Below are 22,476 nucleotides of genomic sequence, written 5' to 3'. Positions count from 1 at the left end.
TCACGCTGAGTGGAACTGCTTTAATTTTATGTGCACCACTTTAGTCGTTCGTTAATTCTCACTGCAGAAATGAAATATAACAGACTGCCTAACGTTTTTGCCTACGTGTTCATGTTGAAACGCAGGAAGTATCAACAGAGAAAACTGGCCGAGTTGGTGTGTATGAAACTTTTGAGAAGACACTGCAACGAGTGCCGTATGTTCCGGTGTACAAACTAATTTAATGAAGTTGCCGTGACCCATGAGTCATTATGTTAAGTAGGGAACTTCATGAAATCAAGAAAGCATTAGTGCTAACTAAATTGGTTTGGTAAATCAAGAAAATTACAAAATCAGGTTTCATTAAGTTGATGTTCTACTGTATAGGTCACACTGCAGCATGAAGGCTGTTTTATTTTTTGGCAAATTTTATCGCTAAGTTACAGCTTTGTGTAAGTTTCACCCCCTCCCTCTCCTTGGAAATGGCTTGAGTCTATCTTCAACACTCGTGCCATTCCTCTTTTGCTTAGCATGTAACTTATGCCTAACCAGTACAGTCGAACCTTGTTATAAGGAAGTATCGGGACAGCAAATTAGTTCGCTATAACCAATATTCGTTATTACAGTAGAGGTAAAAATCGGCTCTAACAAATCGGCAATCTGGCTCGCGCAAAAATACCTGGTACAAAAATGCATTTTTTGAGGCTTTGAACCCAACAAGCTTAGTAACCCTTACCTTTCTCCTTGTTGCATTTTGAGCTCAATGATATTTATTTGTTTATTCAAAATACCTTACAAGTCCATCAGGGCATTGGGTAAGGGGGGCAAAAGGGCAGATCATCAAAAAATAACAAGGGAAGTTATACAAAAACTAGATATATAATACAGCAACAAGTCGGTGAAAACAAGACAAAAAGAGCATGATAACAGCAAGCAAGAGTGGCAAGAAAATAAGTACAAGCAATAATAACATCTAGTGTGGTAGCCACAACCGCAAAAAAAAAAGGAAAGAAAGAAAAAGGAAAACATCATGGTGCTAACAGAAAGGAATGCCAGCGTTCTTGTTTGGTGGTTTTACATGGAAAAATGAAAATACGTGAAATTACAACAGGACAGAATTCACTTGACAAAACAGGACTGCGACTGAAGGATGTGATCTTCGTCTGTCTGGTGGATACTCGCACCACTGAGCAGGGTTTAGTTTTCCACCGTGTCCACGAACAAACGGGGCCTTTATACGGCTGCAGTTTAGGACTACGGGTTTTTTTTTTTTTTTTTCATTTAGCTTCTAAGCCTCCTTGTGAAATATTTCTTCGTTGTATCCCATATCACGCACGGCTCTCACGGTTTCAGTTTCGTTATAAAAGAATAAATGTCATAAAGCATGAACAACCAAAGTCTATGTTTGCTATAGCCAATAATTCGCAAATCAGTGTTCGTCATAACGAAGTTCAACTTACTAACATGACGCAATGTTTTGACAAACGTCATCTCCCACCACCTTTTTGGTAAGCTGCATGGTAGAGAGAGAACAAGCTGTCTTACCAGCACTACTTACAGCATTCACCTGTGCATCCTGTTCGTGCCTCAAAAGAAAATCCAAGATTTAGACTGCTTCACAGGATGGACAGTATTGCCACTAAAGGAACACGGATGGCAAGCACCAGTACGTTTATTTTCTAATTAGCCCAAAGGTGAGCGCATGTTCTTGCAGCATTTTGGGGGTGTGTTTATATGTTCATGTTGGAACATCGAAATACAGGAGGCGATGGTTGGAAGCACTGGGTGAATGTGGGGTCACGTGGCCTGTTCAACTAGTGTTGAGGGCAAGTCTTACTGCCATGAATTGCTTGACTACAAGCCCAAGAACGTTTTGCATTTGAAGAAAGGCGTACCAGCAACAATAAAGGTATTTTCAATGCTACGCAAAGCATACCTGCTGCAATTTGGGCGTTATCAATGCTGCACAGAGCTAATTGATCCAAAAACATATTGTAATGGAGAAGACTGAGACTGCAGAAGGCACCACGCATCTTGTGTGAAAAGAATTGACCGCATAATGCTTACTTTGCTGCAAATAACTGGTCTCTTCGGTTTCCTGTCCAGAGCGCTAACTATGGGGTTTGAAACTGCACTTGCAATAGACATATTATGGGCACATAAAATACGAATAAAAGCCCTGGCATCGAACGACATATCCGCTGTGCCGGGAATAGTATTTCTTTCCCTCCAGATATTCCTTTCCCTCTCACTTTTCTGCAGTCAGTATAGTTGGGAGCGATTACAAAGCTAACAATGGTCCTTCAAAAATGGCGGCCACCTGTTCACATGAAAACTGACTTACAGCGTCTCGGTTGTCCAGTAAATCCCTTTCTTGCAACTGATATCCCCTGTGTGTGGCTTTACCACACAACAAGGAGGCTAGAGTAATCTAGCCCAATTTGTCTACAAGGAGCGAGGGACGTAGCCAACGAATGCTGCTGAGTGTCTCTTGTAACGAGGTTTGGAGGTTTGAACCTCCGTGAATTTTTTTCCCGGCAGCGTTTAAGGGAGACTTGGTGTTCCTTTTGGCATAACTCCACCCTTCCAATAACCCATAACCCCTCCGAAAAAAATTTCTGGCTATGGCCCTGCAAGCCGCCCAACCACTTTGTGGGGTGCATTTCTGGAGGACCAGTGAGGCCAGATTCTGACATCCTCAGATTCGACGAGTACAATTTCGTGGGCTTTGTGACGCGGAATTGGCTGGTGTGTTTACCTGCACCAACAATTGATTACAGTTCATCGCTACGGTGATTGCTTCGCTGCTCAAGCTTATCCGTCAAGACGATCCTTGCGGAAAAACGCGCGCAAAACGGCGATCGCGGGAAAACGCGTACCGCGAAATGCCCCCACTCAGCGAGATTTCTCTTATAGTGAACTAGAACACAATTTCTCTGTCGCGCGAGCGTGGGTCCCGAAACTATTCGAAGCGCGCCGCGGCGACGAGCGAGCCAATCAGAGACCCCGTGAGTCACGTGGGCGCCGAGGTCGATGTTGTCACGAGCAACGTTACTAGAATAAACTCAGTTTCGGAGCTCCGCATCTCCGCCAGCGGAGGAGGGTGGGCCAAACGGCGGTCGCGAGAACTAGCGGCGCTGCAGTCAAGTCTTGCGCTACTCTCGGGGCGTCGTCTGCTACTGCGGCGGCGGCGGCGGCGGCGTGCCGGGGTGGACCACCGCGGAGTTGCTCGCGGCGGCTTTCTAGTAGTGCTATGGCCAAACTGAAACATTTATCATCCTTTCAGTCGACAAACTTCAAAATTAGTCATCCTTCCAGTTGACACCCCGCATCACATTTGCGCACTGTTTACGTAGATATGCATACGGTTGTCTGTATATACAGCATTGACTTGCGTGCGTTGCTCACTGGTTGGCTGATTCGACGGTGGGCCTATATTTGAGCTGTGTAGATTGCGTGTAACTTCCATATACGGGAGTTTCTTAGCGAGTGAGCATTTTCAGCGTAGTTCTGATAACTACTGAGCTATCAAAATTTATTGTCCGGCAACAACATGACGGTAGTGCTTTACAATGTCATCATCTTCAAAATGAATGTCACAGACTTTGCATTTCGCAGTTAGCTTTTTATCTTTGCGATGTAAAGCTTGCTCCCACCTTTTGAATTCCGTAGGGTCCTTTGGTTGCCCGAAGAAGTGGCGTGAAGTGGAGTAGCCGTTGCGGTAGCCGCTCTTGCACCCCGGCGCAAAGCAAGTCGGCATGCCGAACCGTGGATAAATCTCTTGCTCCTCCTACACTTTGTACATGATGTACGTGTGTTCGTGCAAGCTCCTTCGCATGGCCGAAAACAGTTCCAAAAATAACCGACGAGCAAAGCGTACACACTCGCTGCCAACGTTAGTCGCAACGTTACTAGTAACGTTGGTCGCTGCAAAGCACGCGCACTTGCACCGACGAGCTTAATGAAAACCTTCTGGAGTGAAGGAGGCGCCCGCTATTGACGCCGACGCTTTCCAGGCAAAACAACACGTGTTTTGCCTGGCTTCGGGCAAAAGACGTGAGGATGGTCGTTCCGGCCCGCATGGCAGTACGAGTTTTTGTGAACCTCATCAGTGGGAGGTCCCGTTAACCACCTTCTGGTGTAGAGTTCCTGTGCTGAATTTTTATGTGCGCCGGGCTGGTCTCACCTTCTACGGCCTTTCGAATTAATTTTGGGTGAATAAAAATCATATACCCCTTTGTTGCTTCCACCGACTACCTGACTTTTGGAATGTTTCAAGCGAATACGCATTACGCTCGCGAACGGCTGAATGCGTATTCGATCATATATAATCGCGTACGACTAATATGGAATCGCTTAAACAACTGCCTTATGCAGCTCCTTTGGAAGGTAGTAGGGTTGTTGTTTTTTGACACCCCTTTCCTTTTACGCAACCAAAAAATGCTTTCAGGTGGTTTTGAGACATCTTGTGCGTGGACAAATTCTGCAGCTTCCCTGTTTCCACAAGCCTGTCAAAAGTTGCCATGACACTGTTCATACGTATGGGGTGTCCTAAAAATACGGTTTGCTTGAGGCCCTCAATTTCTGATTTTCCTTGTGCAACCTGGAGTTCTGTTATGTATAATTCAGCCTTTAAAAAAGTCCTCATTGAATCCTCATTCGCCTTTCGCAGAGGTGCCTTGTACAATCAGGTGGAGGGATTTCTTGAGTTCAAAACATCAAAAAGGCGGTCAAAGATCCTTATGAACTTAGGCGTAGAATCCACACCTTTAAATTGTGGATTAAAGCTTTAACGTGATTTCGCAAAAGTCGAGTGCATCTGCGAGAGATGAACTGAGCGTCAGAACTGTAGGCGAACTTTCATCTTCGGTGATCTAATGTCTCGTATGCACCACAAACAGCGCTGAGGCCGGAGGAGGTGAGACAAGCCCGGCGCATATAAAAGTTGAGAATAGGAACTCTACATCGGAAGCTGGTTAACGGAACCTCGCACTGACGAGATTCACAAAAATTGTCGTGTTGCTGCACAGGCATAAAGGCACGGCTTTTACAAACGTGTTGGGTCATTTTTCGTCGAGATAAGACACCTCAGTACTTATCGAAACTACGCTGAAAATGCTCACTCGCTAAGAAACTCCCGTATATGGAAGTTAAACGCAATCTACACAGCTCAAATATAGGCTCACCGTCGATTCTTAGCCAGCCAATGAGCAACGCATGCAAGTCAATGCGCATACAGACGATCGTATGCATATCTACTCAAACACTGCACAAATGGGATGCGGTAACGTCGACTGGAAGGATGAAGATGTTTATGCTTGTCGACCGGGAAGATGATATATGTTTAAGTTTAGCAATAGCAGTACTAGAAAGCCGCCGTGGTACGTCGGGGCGGCGGCCGCCGCGGACGGCTGCTGCGGCGGCCCGCCGCAGTAGCAGACGACGCGCCGAGAGTAGCGCAAGACTCGACTACAGCGCCACTAGTTCTCGCGCCCGCCACGCGGCCCGCCTCTCCGGCGGAGCTTTCAAACTGAGTTTATTCTAGTAACGTTGGTCACGAGCGTGCGCCGAAGGCAAGCCGAACCGCGTTGACCGCGTTTCCTAGGCGCGGAAATGCGTCGAGGAGACTGAACTACCGACGCGGTGCGCAACGCGGCCTACGGCGACAGCGGGGCGTTTGTTGTGGCCGTGAACTGGCGCGCTGGTAGCTACAGTGACAGCTTATTACCGCTCGCCAAAATTAAACTGCGTGCGCAAAGTTACACATGCGGGAAAGGAGCTGAGAATGCAGTTCAAGTAGTCATCCGTGCCTCTTATGAAAACAGCAGTAAAAAATCCGCAGTGGTGGTTGAGGTGGTGGTAAGCATATGGCACCTTAACCACCACTAGTGGTGGTAAGCATATGGTAAGCATAATAAAGCATATGGCGGCGCTGGGGGCTTCTTTGAGCGCTTTGAAACCGCCGCCAGCACTGTGCTTCTCCTTATTGGTGCAAGCAGCCGAGCCCCTCCCACTGCACGCGCACCGCACGTCATTTTCTGTCCGCAGCTGCCGGCGCAGGCGCGCGTGCTTTTGAAAAACATACCCGCCGTGTTGACGCGGTGCATTCGCGTGCAAAAACGCCATGCGATTCACGCTTTTGGTGTTATTGAGCGCGCCGTCGAAGCTGTGTGAGAGACCGCACAACATTTAATCAGACTTTTCTGGCAAGAAATGCCTTGCCTTCGGAAAAAAGGTCTCTCTTCATTGCTTTTTTATTTTTTCTTTTTGCGTTGTCAGCCACTTGCGTTGTCGGCCATCCATCGGTCACGCCAACGTCGGACGCTGGATTTTCGTTGAAGAATAAAAGGCAGGGACGCCGACAACAAAGTTAGTGACCTATTTGATTTAATGTTTTAATGCATTTAACGCTTTCGTGTTATATAACAGATTTCAGGTCGAGGTTTTCTCAAGGGATGCGAGGCCATCTCAATTGCGTAGCAATTACTATCGATGAGTGAACCTCGATTTGCCTGGTTTAAAATCAAGATATTCTGTGGGGTATGACTAAAGTATCACATTAATGGATCCGCGAGCCTCAGTTCTTGGGCTCCGTATACGATCTTGTCCAGAAAATTTTTGATTTCAGAAGTCGTGCTGCTCTACCGCTCTTTCTAATCTAGTAAGCCCAATGAAATTTCGCGTGCTGACAGAATTCCCCTTGCGGCAAGCCGCCGTAGAACGAGAATGATTGCTATCCTCCACAACGTACGCACAACTAACATTTATTAGCGGCATGGCCGCCGACTATGGCAGCTTCGTGTAGCGGTGCCTCAGTGGCAAAGGCTTCGTGCTGCTGAACCCCGAGGCTCGTGTTGCATCATAGCTTTTTGTGTAGTGCAAGAGAGGAACTAAAATGTCCGTGTTTCTAGATTTAGGCACACGTTAATGACTTCCTGTCCATCCAGCAGTCGAACATCCAGTGCCAACTTTGGACGCCCACTGTACGTCCGTGTTTGGATGTACATTTGGGAACGTACTGTGGACATCCAGCAACGGATGTACTAAGGATATACATTTTTTTTTGTATGACCGGAGGACATCCGCCTGTGGACGTACAATGTTACCACGAGCATCAAATGATGGCGTAAATTACATATAAAAGCAAAAAAGGAAAAGGTACTCTGATTTTCAATTAAAAGGATTTCGTACATCAACACCCTGACTTGTATATTGCAAGTTTATTCTCTGTGTTACTGAAATTAAGGCTAATTTTCTTGCTTTATTGAAGCTCCTCACCGACTCCAACGATGATCTCTTAGGGGAAGGGCATATAAGAATTGAGAACCTCTAACTTGAAGTGCAAAGCAAGTTTACCGTGTTCGTGTATACTTATTTAACCGGTAGTGCGTTGGTGTTGCGTGGTGTAGTATTCGTTGTAGGAACATATGCTTCTCGATTCTGTAAATTTTGACTGATCTTCCGAAATGCATCCTATTTCGGACGTCCGAATGGACGTATGGCAGTGTTAAATCCAGACGGCCCACGGGCGTACCTGGTATGGTTATCAGCTCTGAAACAGACGTCCAGCGGACGTCCGCTAGAGCCTGCCGACGGACGTCCGCTGGTTGCTTGGGACGAGGCGACGAAGCTTCTGAGTTTGTTTGAATCGCCTTTGGCTAGTACAAACCACCTAAGTTCCCACGAAATTTAAAACAATGTTGTTGGGTTGCTGTAAAGATACTAGAAACCATGAGTCGTCGGTCGGTTCAAATCCCGGCAACACAAGTAAAATCTTATTTTTATTTTCTGCAATAAAAATATCGAAAGTCAACATTCACTCACGCACAATACCATAAGGTTTTTGCTGTAGGCATTTTATGCCAGCACGTAAAACAGCGCAGCGGTTTTCTTCACGCGTTCACTTTGTTGTAAACCCTGGGTTACCCCGCTGCAGTTTTTGCTTGCAGCAAAATCGCACTTGGAAGCGGCTCAGAGGGCACGTTGACTCTCACAGGACCAAAGATGGAAGCACGAAGCCTACTGCAGCTCCACAGTACACCGGTGCAACGAAACAAAGTACTGCACTCAGGACAGTGAAGTCTCCCTGCAGATTACAGGATCGGAGCGAAACATGGGAAAAACCGGCGAGAAATGAAGCGTAAACGCGAAGCAAAGGAAAGACAACACACACGCTGGTGTATGCTGTCCAGCGTGTGTGTTGTGTTGTCTTTTCTTTGCTTCGTGCCTGCGTTTCATTTTTTTTTTTACAGATACTGCAGGCCCTTTTCAGGCCCATGCAGGAGTGAAGACAAAGAAATACATCGGCAGAAATTCAACATACAACTCGACAATACATCAGTGCTGCTTGACGTAATTTTAAAACGTACAACACACATAGGTGGAGGCGTAAATATGCTTACACAATCCCGATGGTTTTCCCAAATTTCAGCATGGACAAATTGGTCCAGAGCTGCAACACTGACATCTGGAACATACCCCGCTTTCGTACAAACTACAAGCTACAATCTCTTCGGCATAACCTTCCTGATATTCTTAACAGATTTAAAACAGTACAACATTTTTCATTTAAGGAAACCCATCGATATTTTGTAGGCTTGATACTACTTGATGAGAGTTGAATTATTTATGGTGTTTTTCCTGTTTCAGTTGTTTTGCCAGTGTCTGCGCTTATATTTTTAGTAGTTGTTTGTTATGTTGGAGGTAAAACCCGCTCTCTCTCTTTGTATTTTCTCCGCTTATGCGTTTACTTATTCAAACAATTATCCGTCACTGTTGCATTGTACTAAGTTACGTACATCTGCTTGTCCCCTTATTTCTTTTTCTTTTATTTTGCTCACAAACAGTGCTCTTTGCTAATGTTTCATTCAGTATCCTTCTTGTTATATGCTATGTTTTGTGATATCTACTGCAATTTTTATTGTTGTTTATATCATACACATCTTCAAAAAAAAACATTGCACTTGTTCCTAATATTTTTTTCCTATATGCAATGTCTTGTATGCCGCGCCATGAATCGCCTGGGCCCTAGTCAAGTTGTTTATACAACTTTTAGCCCAGGAATCCATGTATATTCATCTAGATACATTTTGGTGAATAAACGAACTGAACTGAACTGAACTTCCACGGAGTGAAACAGGGTACACGCTGCACCAATCACACGACCTTTGGTCACTCAGAGTCCGTTTTCTGTGCTCGGTCATGCACTATGTAATTAATGCCAGAGTTCACGTCACACACGGTAATGTTTTTCGCATTTCCCGCACTGGAAGCGTGCCCACCAATGGCGTCACTCGGTGTCGACTCGGCATTGTCTTCCGGTGGATGCTCGACCGCCAATAACTGTTCGCGGTGGCCGCCACTCCCACACCCTAAGACCAGAGTTCCCAAAAAAACTTCTCTCTCTCTCTCTATCTCTTGGCACAAGCTCAGAAGGCCTTGCTGATGTGGTGCTGCTGTTCCCTGGCGTGCCTGACGCCGAGGCACTTGATCACGTGGTAGAAGACCGCCTGCAGCCTGTCCGCCACGAAGACGGGCATGAGCGCCAGGATGCGCAGGTACAGGGCCCACATGGTCTTGTCGCTCATGTACCGGGCCCGGGGCCGCGCCGAGCCCAGCGCGTGCTCGATGTGCGCGAACACGGGGCTGTCGTCCAGCTGACCCGGAGACATCATGCCTCCCTTGGACACCCAGCCGCTCGTGAAGCCCGCCATGTACAACTCGTGCACGGCGCGCTGCTCTTCGTTCAGGCCCTCCCACATGGCCTGCGTGCGAAAACGCATCGTGTTGTAGCGGAGAACTGAATGACAACTTCACAACGCGGCGAAAAAAAACTACACCAATTTCACTCAACGTGAAGGCTGTCAAGTGCGAAGCAGTGATTCGCCGAAGGGGCTGTGGCACCCTCCCTTGACTAGTTTCAGTATCAAAGCTGGCGTTGATGCCGAAAGTAGTCAAGAGAGGACGCCGCAGACCCTGAAAATGGGAGCGAAAACGTCGTTAGAGCTTGCATTAAAGCTATAACAGGGCAGAGAAATCACACATAAGAAAGGAAAATTTCTGCGATAATTCCAACGGCAGTGCTTTGCTTTTTGAGGCAACGGGCTTTGTGGGGAAGTATACACAAAATGATGGGGTATGCGTAGTTTGTGGGAAAGAAACAGAAACTATGCGGCGCATAGTGTTGGAATGTGAGTGTATCCATCCAAATCTACATAAGGGAAATATTCGGCTCCCAGAAGCCCGAGGATGTAAATATAGCACAGAGGGAAAAGCTGTCGAGGCGAACGATTTTCAAGCAAAGGCAAACTTTCCCGAACACTGCGATTATATTCAAGTTTTTAGGAACTCTTGTTTTTAACCACGGAATGACACGTGACTGCAAGGTTTATTATAAGTGAATCCAGTACACGACTGCGAGGGGGAATGGCACCAAGTGCAACCTACCTTGGCGTCTTTGTCCTGCCTGTCCATCAGCCCCGTGTGCTTGACGAGGTCTCCGGGCCGGACGACACTGATGTGAGCCCCGTGCCGGGCCAGTTCGAGTCGCAGGCAGTCGCTGAACGACTCGAGCGCCACCTTGCTGGCGCAGTAGGCGGCCATGCAGGGCATGCCCGACACCGCGATCACCGTGCTCACGCTCACCACGCGACCTGCAGACGACGGAGGCCCCCAAGGAATATCCATGAGCGAGGGCACGTCCAATAGGTGACCGGTAAAAAGCGCAAAGGCTCATGGGTACGTCGTCTGCTGCCGCCACTTCCGGTTCGAGATCTCTCCTGCCCTTCCGTACGCCTGCGTGCGCCGGCGGCTGCAGGCGCGTGTGTGCGTGTTTATTTGTCACGGGGTGCTTACCTGTCAGATAAACCCCTAGTATGGTCAATCGTTGTTATTTATGGAATTCCCGATGCATGAGCGTTTTCCCCCCAGTGGAAACAGAAACAACAAGCACACACGCGCGTGAAAGCCGACTGCCTACGGGAGGCCAGGAGAGCTCCCGAACCGGAAGTGGCGGCTCTCCGCGGGAGAAAACAATGCACCCATGAGCCTTTGCGCTTTTTACCGGTCACCAGTAGATACCATCGAGGAACACTTACAGGACACTTGGCGTCTGAGGAGACACCTTGGAGTAACTTCATCAAGAGCCGACTAATTAGTAATCGCGACCGCTGCTGAACGAAAAGCTCCACTTCCACACACATCTCCTGCGCTATTGAACGTGTCCATTGCTACCGAATGTTCTGATCACTCCACAAGGATGTCCCCAGACTTATATCGGTAGCCATTCTGGTATTCGGGTGTGTTTTAAGTCTCTCATTATTGTCTGCTAAAACAAGCAGTGCGAGGTTGCGTCGGTATAAATAACTGAAGACACTTATCACCATCATGACGTTTATGAATTACGTAGCCCAGTAACGGTTGAAGTTTAAAAATTTAAGCAAGGTGACACTACGGACGGATAAGGCCCGGACTTTGTTCACTGCGCTACGAAATGCAAACAAACCTTTGATGACGGCTTGTATGCGGCTAGGGATTCAAATTTACGCTTGTACATTGCGCTCGTATACATTTTAGCGTCAAACTTATCCGGAACACAAGAGAGAAGGTGGTGACCTTTGCTCCTTCGCACGAAGGGCAGGCAGGCCTTAGTGAGCCGGAGTGTGCCGAGAAGGTTCACGTTGATGGTCCGTTCCACCTGCTCCAGGGTCAGCCACTCGAACTCGCCCAGAACGCACACGCCGGCGTTGTTCACCAGGCCCCAGAGTCCTGCGACCAGAGGTCACATCTTTTATTCGGCAGAAGAGGCTAATGGGAAACCCATATACGGTTGTTTCGCCTGTGTGCGCGTAACAAAAAGCAAATGCTAGCATTCGAACAAAGAGTTGCAAAACTTTAATCGTACCTCGGTACAAGTGACTTTTTTTATCTTATTTCACTCAAGCATAAACTCAAGCTTGTAATTCTCTTTGCAGGTTGGTCAACACGTTAACTTTGAAAACTTTAGGTTGTGAAAGAATAGCTGCAAGTGAGTTGGAAGCGGGTTGATTTTAAAGCGGTCATCTTTTCGAATGCTGTACACCTTGTCGAGGCTGGTAGCAGTCGGCCGATAGGCAGTAGACACTCATGGTAAATCCCCGGCAGCACCAGGTTATATGGGCTAATTAAGCCTTCTTCTGAAATCGGAGAACCACAACGTAACAGAGAAAGTTATACTAAGATTCTAGGTTCTTAGAATCACCCATAAGCATGCTTGTACCGGTTAATTTCACCGACGTAACGTTTCCTTAGTGGCACTAGACGAACACGTGAACCCAAATAGTGTCTTTTCTGTTGTTGTTGTTTTTACCCTTTTTAGTCAATCGCGAGGGGGGGGGGGAGAGGGGGGGCACTATAGGTAGACCTTCGCGATTTTTCTAGCTAATTTTTCCAGTTATTATATCTCTATTTTTTTTACTTAACTGCATGAGGACATTGGCTCTGACAGGCCTTTACGGTTTCTCCACTTTATCTTCATTTTGGGGAAATACAGCGTTTCTGAAGGTGACACAAGGGCGAGCGTTTAAAAAATTGGCGGCGTATCTGCTCGGTTTGCTGAAAATGACCTCGAAAAACAGCATCCTATCGGCCATCCTATCACCTGACATCATCTTCTCTGTACCTGCCCTTCCCGTCCTTACAACAATGACTACCAGAGGCTTCGGAACTGTTTTGAGGGTGGGGGGCTCAAGACCATCGATGATATGGGTTTAAAAACCCGCGTGCGTTTTTCTTGCGACTGTAATGGGTAGTTTTTCACACGTTTTTTTACCTGAATCTTAAATCAAGCACCATTAATTTTATGTAAATGTTCTCTATCAATCCATTTCAAGCATCCTACACAATGCAATAATTAGTGTTATTTGTTGGGGTAGGGAGGAGCAGTCGTACCCGGTGAGTGACACTTGAAATGCAGTTGCAAGCGCATTCACGCGGAATAGAATCGAAATCGTGAATAAAATTGTGGCAACTAAATCATTTACTCCTCCTTAAAGGAACCGCAAAACTCCAGTGATAATACTGCGTCAGTAACAAGTTACAAGTAGAAAAGATACAAGGCAAATTGGAAATTAGGTAACGATTGTCCCTGGCAGACGGGCCGTGCGTTCGGGACAAATGACTCAGTCAAATCGAGTTTTGCACCTTGGAACACTCCAGCGAGTTTGCTTTTTATTTTTGGTTTTGAAGAAATTATTTATTTATAGACATGATCGAACCTCCCCCCTCCTAGACCACAGGAAGGGGGGAGGTCTGACCTTTGGTTCTAGCTTTTGGAGCCCTGATGCATGACTACCTAACCACAGGTTCTTTCCGTTCTCCTCTATTCCCCTCCTTTCCGGTCCTCACGCCATAGACCTCTCTTCCTCTCCGCGCCCCACCTGCAATATCGGCTCTTCTCTTACTTCTCTCTACCTCCTCGCATTCCTCCATATTCAGCCCCTTCCCTTTCTTCAATCCGATTCCACCCCTCCCAACCTCCCTCCCCTCATGCTTTTCTCCTCTCCCCTTCTCTTCGTGCCCCACTCACGTTCCCTTTTCCCGCACATTCCCCTGCCCCGTTTCTATTCTCATTCCCTGCTTCGCTTTCCTACGTCCTCTCCCACCCCTGTTCGTTCTCCCTTCTCCCTCCGCTCTATTACATTCCTCAACAAAACTTGTCGAGCTAGTTGGTTCATTGTTTCGCTGGGAAGAAGAAAAGGGCGCTAAACGGACGTAGACGAAGGAGACAGGAAAAGGCATAAGGGCTCCTTCGTCTACGTCCGTTTAGCGCCATTTTGCCCTCAGCGTGCCAATAAAACCTGAAGAACGGCTTTCCCTTTGTGTAACAGTGGCTAAGGCCTTGTTGTGCTGCAGAGCCCAAGGACGCGGGTTCGATTCCCGGCCTTGGCGGCTGCTTTTATGGTGGAGGCGAGAAGCGAAAACGCCCGTGTGTTCTGGATTTCGGCGCGCGTTAAAGAACCCCAGGTGGTCGAAATTAATCGGGAGCCCTCCACTACGGCGCGCCTCATCACCGCCTGCGTTGCTTCGGCGCGTTAAACCTCATAATCAATAATCAATCAAATTAGCGCCCTTTCCTTCTTCCCAGCATTACATTCCATCTTTATCACACTCTTAATTCCCCTCCCCTTCCTCCATTCTCTACACTAGTCTTCTTCTCCAGACGTCCCTCCTCTGATCCCGTCGCCATCACCAATTCCCCTTTTATACCTCTCCCCGTTCCCCCTCTTTATTACCACCATTCAATCGCACGGTATGCTTCCCACTATGTTCTCTTTCCCATCCTCCTGTTCCCTTCTTCCCTTTACTTTGTCTCGTCCTCCTCGCCGGCCTCTCTTACATCTTCTAGCTCTCCATCCCGCTTTTACTGCTCTCCCCTTTTGACTCTCCCTCTCCCTTCTCTAATTACATCACCATCGCCAATTCTCCTTTGAAGCGATACGAGGCAATGCCAAACGGGGTGCCAAATGTGTACTAAGAGCTACCGCTCAAAAACCTGCATCATATACCATAGTATGTATCCTATTTTCGTTTGGACTACATCTCCCTTTAGGATTTGAACAGCCGAAAACGGCTGCAAACGAGCAGCATCCGGAGTCACACGGTGAGCGAGTCATGGTGCGAAGATTGTCGACAACAGGTTGTCACAGATACTTTTTCTTGTTTGGTCCTCGACTTATTCACTTTCAATTTTAGGTTTAAGCCAGGCGGCACATAGTGTTTTGAAATTCACGCTATTCATCCCTTGTCTTTAAAAAAAAAAACGCATGCTTGAAATAGCGGCTGCCGTGGTTCGCGCCTTTTCGGACACGTGTTTCCAAACGCTTCGCTGCACAGAGCACCCACGTGACATGGGCGATGTCACTGCGCGCGCTATTCTTTTGAGCCCCTGTTAAAAGGAGCCGACCGTTCGGGCTCTGTGTGGTCTAGCTTACGGCTTGTGTTCGAGCCGCAGGAGGTCTGTCTAGTAGTTTTTTGTAGCGCGAGTTACACTGGCCGAGGTTGAGCAGTTTCGCGTGGCTCCTGGACAGCCGTGCTGCGCATGCGCGAGGAGGAGTGCCGTCTCACGGCGCAGAGCTGGCGCTCCGGAGCCGCCGCCACCCCGATCGGATTGAATTGGATTGGAAATCATTTTAGCAGCAGTAAGCATGATAATCAGCTAATCCTAGACAACCAGGAAACCTAAGAATAACCAGCTGAACCTTAGCTTACGCTACGTATATTCTGGCATAGCCGAGCTAAGCCACTGCTAATTTTTTTTTTCATTGATTAACTTTTTTTTAATTTTTTTTGGTGCCCCCACTGTGGCCGCAATTAGAAACCCTTTTCCACCTGATCTGGTCATGTGCAGCCTTTTCAGACGTCCGTGCGCATTTGCTAGCAAGTGCCACGGTTCCGACGTCGGCGATAGAGCATGTCGAGTAAGTATGTTAGGGACAACCCCGAAGTGTTAAAAAGATCACAGACTTTGCCCTAAAAAATGGTCTCATAAGATGGTTTAATGGCTTACTGACTACCTGTTCAAGTTCACCAGTCAGAAATGAACACCGGTGCGCATCCATCTTGCCCCACCAACCGTAATGTGCCATCAAGAACTATGCCGGACAACCCCTCCCCTCAGGGGAAGACCGGTGTGTGTGTGTTGCTGCAACGAAACCTCGAGAGACAGCTACAGTGACAGCTACAGTGACAGATACAGTGAAGCTTGAATATTACTTATTACTTAGATGTACTACAACTTAGTGGCGTCTTTCCCAATCCTCCTTTTCATTCCCTACCCACAGGGCTTTATAGCCTCCTCTCTACAAAAAGTCATTCATTCATTCATTCTAAACACAAATGCGCGTGTTGCTTTTGTTAATAACGGTGATTTGGCATGTTTTAGGTCGCTTTAGGTTTGGGGGGCAACCAATGACGGCATTTAATTACCGCCCTGCATCGCGCGAACAGACATGTCACATGGGTGCTCTGTGTAGCGAAGCGTTTGGAAATACGCTTTCCGGACATGGGCCGCCCACACCAGCTTCCGATCTAACAAACGTTCATCAAACGTTTTCCAATCATAAAGGATGATGATTATGATGATGACATACATCAGACTACATCTGCCAAAATGTAGGAGATGAGATCTGTCCCCCCTGGTCTTGGCACGATTAAAGAAATTATGTCTAAAATTAAAGAAAAAAAGAATAGTGACGTGGTCCGATGCGCCATGCAGGCTCAATAAGGCAGTCATTTTATAAGAACGAATGACCCACCTGCCAAAGCTAACTGTTGCTAATTCCCAATTCCATTTGTTTTCTTTGCTTCTTGTAAATTGTTACTGACACAGTACTACCACCTGCTGTTCCTGTAAAAGGAGGTAAATTACTTCATTTCCATAATTTTATTAGATAGGACGGTTCTATCACGCGTAAAGGCGCCTGCAAGAAACTGTCCATTTCAGACGCCGAAAAAACACCCGGTGGTTTCTAGATCCAGAATATCATCATCATTATTATCATCGATTGTCTTGAGCCACCCTCCCCTTTTCAACACACTTTCGAAGCCTCTGTGCGATAACATAGTTCCACGCTTCTAATTTCGTTTGGGCACAGCACAGGGTCAAAGCTACCTTGTTCACGCTGTAAAACCTGCCCTTCAGGACGGCAAATTTTGTCCTATAAGGGGCGCCGCTATATTAAAAACAACGCCTGTAGAAACTTACGTCTATTATGTCATAACACTGCACCGAAAAACGCAAGAAAGGCCAACCTTTTTCTTCCAGCTCAGCTTGGACGATCGCCTGTCGGACGCTCTGGTCGTCCGTGATGTCCAGCTGGAACACTCGCACGGGATGTTCGCCTTCAAGCTGGGACAGTTCCCTGGCACCCCGGCTGTCGGTGCTTAGACAACCCGCCAGAACCTGGTAGCCGGCCGCGTGCAGCCGCTGGGCGAGCCGCAAGCCGATGCCGGAGTCGCAGCCACTCACCAGCACTCGCTTCCCGCCACCAGAGAAGCGCACGCTCCTGAACAGCAAGCGGTTCGGTCCCAGTAGCCAGTCGTAGAGGAAAGTCACAATTCGGGTTATCAACTCCAGTATTCCCAGCATCCTGGTGGTTCCTGTATGCACCGACGACGAGAGTTCGGTTTCGTTCCTGGACGATGGTTGCTGAACGCGTCGCAGATGTGGCTAACTCCTCAGCAGACGGCTTTGCAGACGATCGTCTGCTTTCAAGTCAAGAGGAACTGGCCATTCGCCGCGTTGAGAGCTTGATGTTGAGTCCGTTAGGCGTACGGTTTACCTAAACCACCTAAGACTTCAAGTGCGAGAAGCCGACTGCGATCGGTCGCGCAGTAAAGCAGACGACGCTAGAGTATCGCACGACTTCTGCTGCCTCTCGACGTCGAGGAGGCCTTTTGAAGACCGCTCGCCCTTCTCGAAGACGTTCCCTAGACGTTATCTTCATCTCTACGCGGATCTGCGGCACCGACGCAAAGGCGACACGTCGTCAGCGCGCGCGCCGGCTGATAAGATTGTCATGGTGATCAGCGGTAAGAGGACTCTAAACCAGAAAGGATATATTGCGGCGCCAAAGAAAGCCGCTCATTTTCGCCAAGCCTCATTGTCAAGGCCACGGCGCTTGGGCAAGTGGTCAGCGGGCTCGTTTAAGTACGTGGTGCGCCAGTTTTCCGCTTCCTTGTGCGACGGTTCTGAATATGTACCCTTGTCTGTACAGATCGAAACTTTGTCCCGATCTAATCGTCAGGGGTCACCTGTGCCTGCATACAAAAGAGATAAAGAGTGGAAGCCAACGCCCGGTACTCATCTTCTTGAGCGCACTATCAACACTGAGGTGAAAGCAGATAAAGCGCGATAGTGACGGCGTTATTTTAAGCCGGGGTTTGCGATCAGCTCAATGTACACGTCGAAAGATTTTTCTGTGAGAAGTTCCGAGCTTCGCAGAAGGCTTTTCGTGGGAACACAGCGCTCCGCAGGTAGCATTACAGCTCGTGTTGTTGGCTCGGCAGCGCTCGGGGAGAAAGCTACTGCCTTGAAGTCGTCAGTAAATTAACACAGCACCGACAATGACATCAAAAATAACAGTAACACCACAATTAGGAAACATTCCACTCTGCGAAGAGTGCATGACCAGCGAAGCTGTATATAATACACATGACAACACGCATGGTTATAAAGAATGTACACGTATTTATTTTTATTTATTATATTTATTTATTACACCTTACAGGCCCATTGAAGAGCATTGAGTAAGGGGGCTAATGGTAGTAACATTTGCTAATGGTAGTAACATTTGGTAATGGTTGTAACATTGAGTAAGGGGGCTAGTGGTAGTAATCATTTGCTAATGGTAGTAATATGACTTAGTGATCGCTTAATCAAACTTCAAGGATAGGATTCTATCCGGCACACGAACACGACGCCACCCGCTTCCCATAGAAGTCCTTGTATTGGCAGCAGATGGGAATTCCGCAACGTTTACAACTTTACCGTGAACCAAGCAATTACAACAAGTAAATGAAACTCGCCATAATGATAGAGTCGTATTAGGAGCTACTATACCTAATTTTTTGCCGGATAGTTTGGATAAAACAAGAGTTGCAGCCGTTTTTCGTAACCGTACTCCTCCAATGGATGCCCGTTATTGACAGCAGACAGGAATTCCGTAACGTTTACAACTTCACTGTAATCCAATTATGACAAGTTAATGAAACTCGCCGTAATATGGAGTCGAATTGGCTGCCAGTTGTCACAAAATTTTTCGCTGGATAGTTCAGATAAAACAAGAGTTGCAGCCGTTTTCTGACCAGACGGGAACTCTGTGAGGTTCAAGGCTTTACTGTGAAGCAACTAATCATGACAAGTGAGTGAAAGGCTGAGTAATTGTATACAGTCATTCCAACGGCCAAGTGTTATGAAGTGTTATGCAATTTTTTTTTCATGGTTTGATGAAACGAGGGCACAGACACATTTGCTTTGTTTGGCTTTGCCTCAAGGTGTGTTTGCACACGCACAAAAAATGCGCAGAATCCGCAATGTAAAAAGCAATAGGTGACCGGTAAAAAGCGCAAAGGCTCACGGGTACGTCGTCTGCTCCGGCCACTTCCGGTTCGAGATCTCTCCTGCCCTAGCTCCGTACGCCGGCGGCTTTCAGGCGCGTGTGTGCGTGTTGTTTATTTGTCACAGGGTGCTTACCTGTCAGATAAACACCTAGTAGGGTCAATCGTTGTCATTTATAGAAATTCCCGATGCACGAGCGTTTTTTCCCCCGGTGGAAACGGATGAACAACAAGCACACACGCTTGTGAAAGCCGACGGCGTTCGGGACGCCGGGAGAGCTCCCGACCGGAAGTGGCGGCACTCCGCGGAAGAAAACAATGTCCCCAGGAGCATTTGTGCTTTTTACCGGTCACTTATTGAACTTGAAGCCGCTGAACGCACCGTGAAAACGCCTCATGGCCAAGCGTCTCGGTGTACGACGCCGTCAGGGCCGTGTATCCAGAAATGACAATCAATCAATCAATCAATCAATCAATCAATCAATCAATCAATCAATCAATCAATCAATCAATCAATCAATATTTATTTTGGGGGCCCAGGCACAACCCTAGGGTCTTGTTGCTGGTACACCATATCCAAAACATTCTTAAAACAAACGAAAATAAACACGATACCACACACAAACTATCACGTGTAAGACAAAGACAATAAAACAAAAAAGTTACAAACATCACAGAAAGCAAACAAAAAAATCTGTGTTGCAAGCCCTGGCACTCAGCCGGAGAAACGTTCAAGGCACACGGAAAAAATGAAATAAACAAGCCCACAAAAACAGCACATGCACTTAAGAGAGACAAAAGCTACATATAAACTAAAAACCTTCGGGAAAAAATAAAGAAAATTCGAAAATGAAAATACAAGTTAAGTGTAGCAAGCAGTGACACTCAAACCGATGGAAGCTCATGAAACAAGGTAGAGTGACAACAAACAAGTAAACAAGGACATCATGTACGCATAAACAAGACAGTGAAATACATTTGCTTTTTTTGCGAGAGTTTGCCTTACGGCATAACAGTTATATCAGAGTCCTTCAATGCTTTTTGAAGGACTCTGGTTATATGTACAACATCACATTGTTTTCACGCAGAAACGTCAGCAGAGACCGGTACTGAGGGCCCCATATCCACCGCTGTAGATCAGGGGGTCTCCCAGGATGGAGCCCTGTGCCCCGGAGGTGTTGCCGGCGAGAGGTTTGAAGGGCAGGGCAGGTCCATAGAAGGTGGCTCGTGCCGGTGTCGGACGCAGGGACCGTACAAAAGGGACAGGTGTCCGCAAAAGGTGCGTGATAGCGGGCTGGCCAAGCGTGGGTCACTGCTGGGGATAAGGCCACCCCAACTCGAAGCCTTTGCAGCAGGGCCTCCTCCCGGCGAGCGAGCCCACTGGGGAGGTCAGTTCCACGCGGTGGAAGTAAAGCACGCGTGGCGCAGCGGAGGTTCTCCTTTTCCACCAGCAGTTCTTCTAGGGTGGACACCGGAAGAAGTGGTAGCGGCCACACCGGCCTCAGCGGCCTCAGCTCCACACCCGGAGCCCCGGACTCCGGGTGTGGAGTCCGGGTCTCTTTCTCTTTCTCTCTCTCTCTCTCTCTCTCTCTCTCTCTCTCTCTCTCTCTCTCTCTCTCTCTCTCTCTCTCTCTCTCTCTCTCTCTCTCTCTCTCTCTCTCTCTCGCATGCATGGTCTCAGGTTGATCCGTTCGCTTGTTACAGTGGACAGCGGTGCAGATGTAGGTGTCTCCAAGGGAGCTGTCCAAGCAGCGGCAGGGAAAGCCCACATGGGCCACAGAGCGCCGGTGCCGGAGCGTTTGCCATCCGTGGTGTTAAACCGCGCCTCATATCCTGGGAGGGTGTCACGGCTGCAACCGACACGAGTGGATAGCGTACGGGTAGCACGGCGCTGGACGCTCTCTAGCTTGCTGGTGAGTGAAGCTGACAGGGGTTCCACACGGAACAGCAATATTGAAGTCTTGGCAACACGAGGTTTATCCCAACAGGCTATCCCAACAGGCTAGTCATGAACTGAATATCGTGGCGAAATACCCTAGTTCCTGGTGGAAGGTAACCAAGGTAAGCATGCAGGGACCCGGACTGTTTATTAAAAGCTTTTGTTCACTGAAGCTGTTTTTTGAGCGTCGCTTTATCGAATGTTGCTTTATCCATGAACGCTTCACGGAAGAAAAAAGAAAGTGATTGTTGGGGGTTAGGGATGGGGAGATAGAGGCGTGAAGTCGTGAAGTCGACACCTTAACGGGCCGATGAAAAGGAAGAGAAAAAAGAGGTAAAGAAGAAATGAAGAGTAAACCAGTAATTATAAAGAGAGAAAAGGCCATTTCGTCGAAGCTATTTTACCAAAACCTGCTTAACCTAGCCATTTATATTACTATCAATTCGACCCCATAATCACTTATTTTGCATATCTCTAGCCATTTATTGTTTGCGGAACACCTCTTTTATCCTTATTCAAAACAAAATAGGACCTTCCACACAGTATAATCTTTTCATTTTTATCAATCTCTTTTTTTCAGAGCTTTGGCAAAGGGAACTGCATTAAAAAAGGTCATAAATGACATCCGAGGGAGAAATTGACAAAAAAAGGCAAAAATAGAAACCTAACCAGGAACTCTTTTGTAATGATAAAAATTCCCCCGCATTTCCCCGAGGGGGAGAATGTGAAAGTGCGAATGCACGGTTGTCGGCCCGCTTGCGGCGCTTGCGCTCGGCCCCCGCAGCCCACCGCCTCGCCGCCTTCTCTTCCATCTCTTCCATCGGGTTTGTAGTATCACGTGTACACCACGCAGTTATCAAGCCGCTATAACGCCGCTGAGTCGCCAACGCACGCCGCTGACGACGTAGTTTGAATGCGTTAAAGATATAAGGCGCGTCACTAACGCTGATATCACGTCGCGTCCGTGGCTTGGTCGGTAGAGCGTCGCGCTGCGGCCGCAAAGTCCGCGGATCGAAACCTGGCGCCGGATGCTGTTTCTTTATAGAGGAGCACTGCGGACGCCGACGCCGACGCCGCCGACGCCGGCGGTGGATGGTTTGGGGTCGCTTATAAAGTGCATCGCACTTAAAAAACTATGTGGTGAAACCGGAACAAGCTACTAATCGCATCCTTCTCTTTATGCCAACTGGCAAACATTAAGTGTGTAAATAAAAATGGGCCCAATGCAATACGTATTAAAATAACGAGGACGCCTAAGCACTTGTAATAACGCAGGGAATGCGGAAGAATTAGTGTATAGTCGCCAAACGTGTCATCTTATTATAATCATCATCATCATCATCGTCCCTTTCTGTCTATTTCTGTCCTTTCCCGTTTGCGCCGTTTTCTTCTCTCCGTTGCTGTGGCTGCACATGTTCCCGCGCCCGTATTGCCCAGCAAAGAATACGTTTACCGGGTAGCTC

The 22,476-nt window shown here is 47.6% G+C and overlaps 1 protein-coding gene across 1 annotated transcript; it reads right to left on the bottom strand.

The window, feature by feature from the left end:
* Positions 1–9,089: 9,089 nt before the first annotated feature.
* Positions 9,090–17,606, bottom strand: LOC144140947 (D-beta-hydroxybutyrate dehydrogenase, mitochondrial-like). Its single transcript, XM_077672440.1, has 4 exons — positions 16,768–17,606; positions 11,593–11,745; positions 10,426–10,631; positions 9,090–9,743 (listed from the first exon to the last, which is right to left on the bottom strand). The coding sequence occupies exons 1-4, from the start codon at positions 17,102–17,104 to the stop codon at positions 9,408–9,410; spliced, it is 1,032 nt and encodes a 343-aa protein (XP_077528566.1). The 5' UTR covers positions 17,105–17,606; the 3' UTR covers positions 9,090–9,407.
* Positions 17,607–22,476: the final 4,870 nt, after the last annotated feature.

Source organism: Haemaphysalis longicornis, unplaced genomic scaffold (genome assembly GCF_048455015.1).
Source record: "Haemaphysalis longicornis isolate Haplotype H1 unplaced genomic scaffold, Haemaphysalis longicornis Haplotype H1 scaffold_57, whole genome shotgun sequence".
Lineage (NCBI taxonomy): Eukaryota > Metazoa > Arthropoda > Arachnida > Ixodida > Ixodidae > Haemaphysalis > Haemaphysalis longicornis.
This window is presented reverse-complemented; position numbering and strand designations above follow the sequence as displayed.

Coding starts and splice junctions, on each gene's coding strand:
- LOC144140947 (XM_077672440.1), bottom strand. CDS start 17,104: ATGCTGGGAATACTGGAGTTGATAACCCGAATTGTGACTTTCCTCTAC. Junction 11,746..16,767: donor AGCTGAGCTGGAAGAAAAAG/GTTGGCCTTTCT, acceptor CTCTGGTCGCAG/GACTCTGGGGCCTGGTGAAC. Junction 10,632..11,592: donor CTTCGTGCGAAGGAGCAAAG/GTCACCACCTTC, acceptor CGTCGTCTGCAG/GTCGCGTGGTGAGCGTGAGC.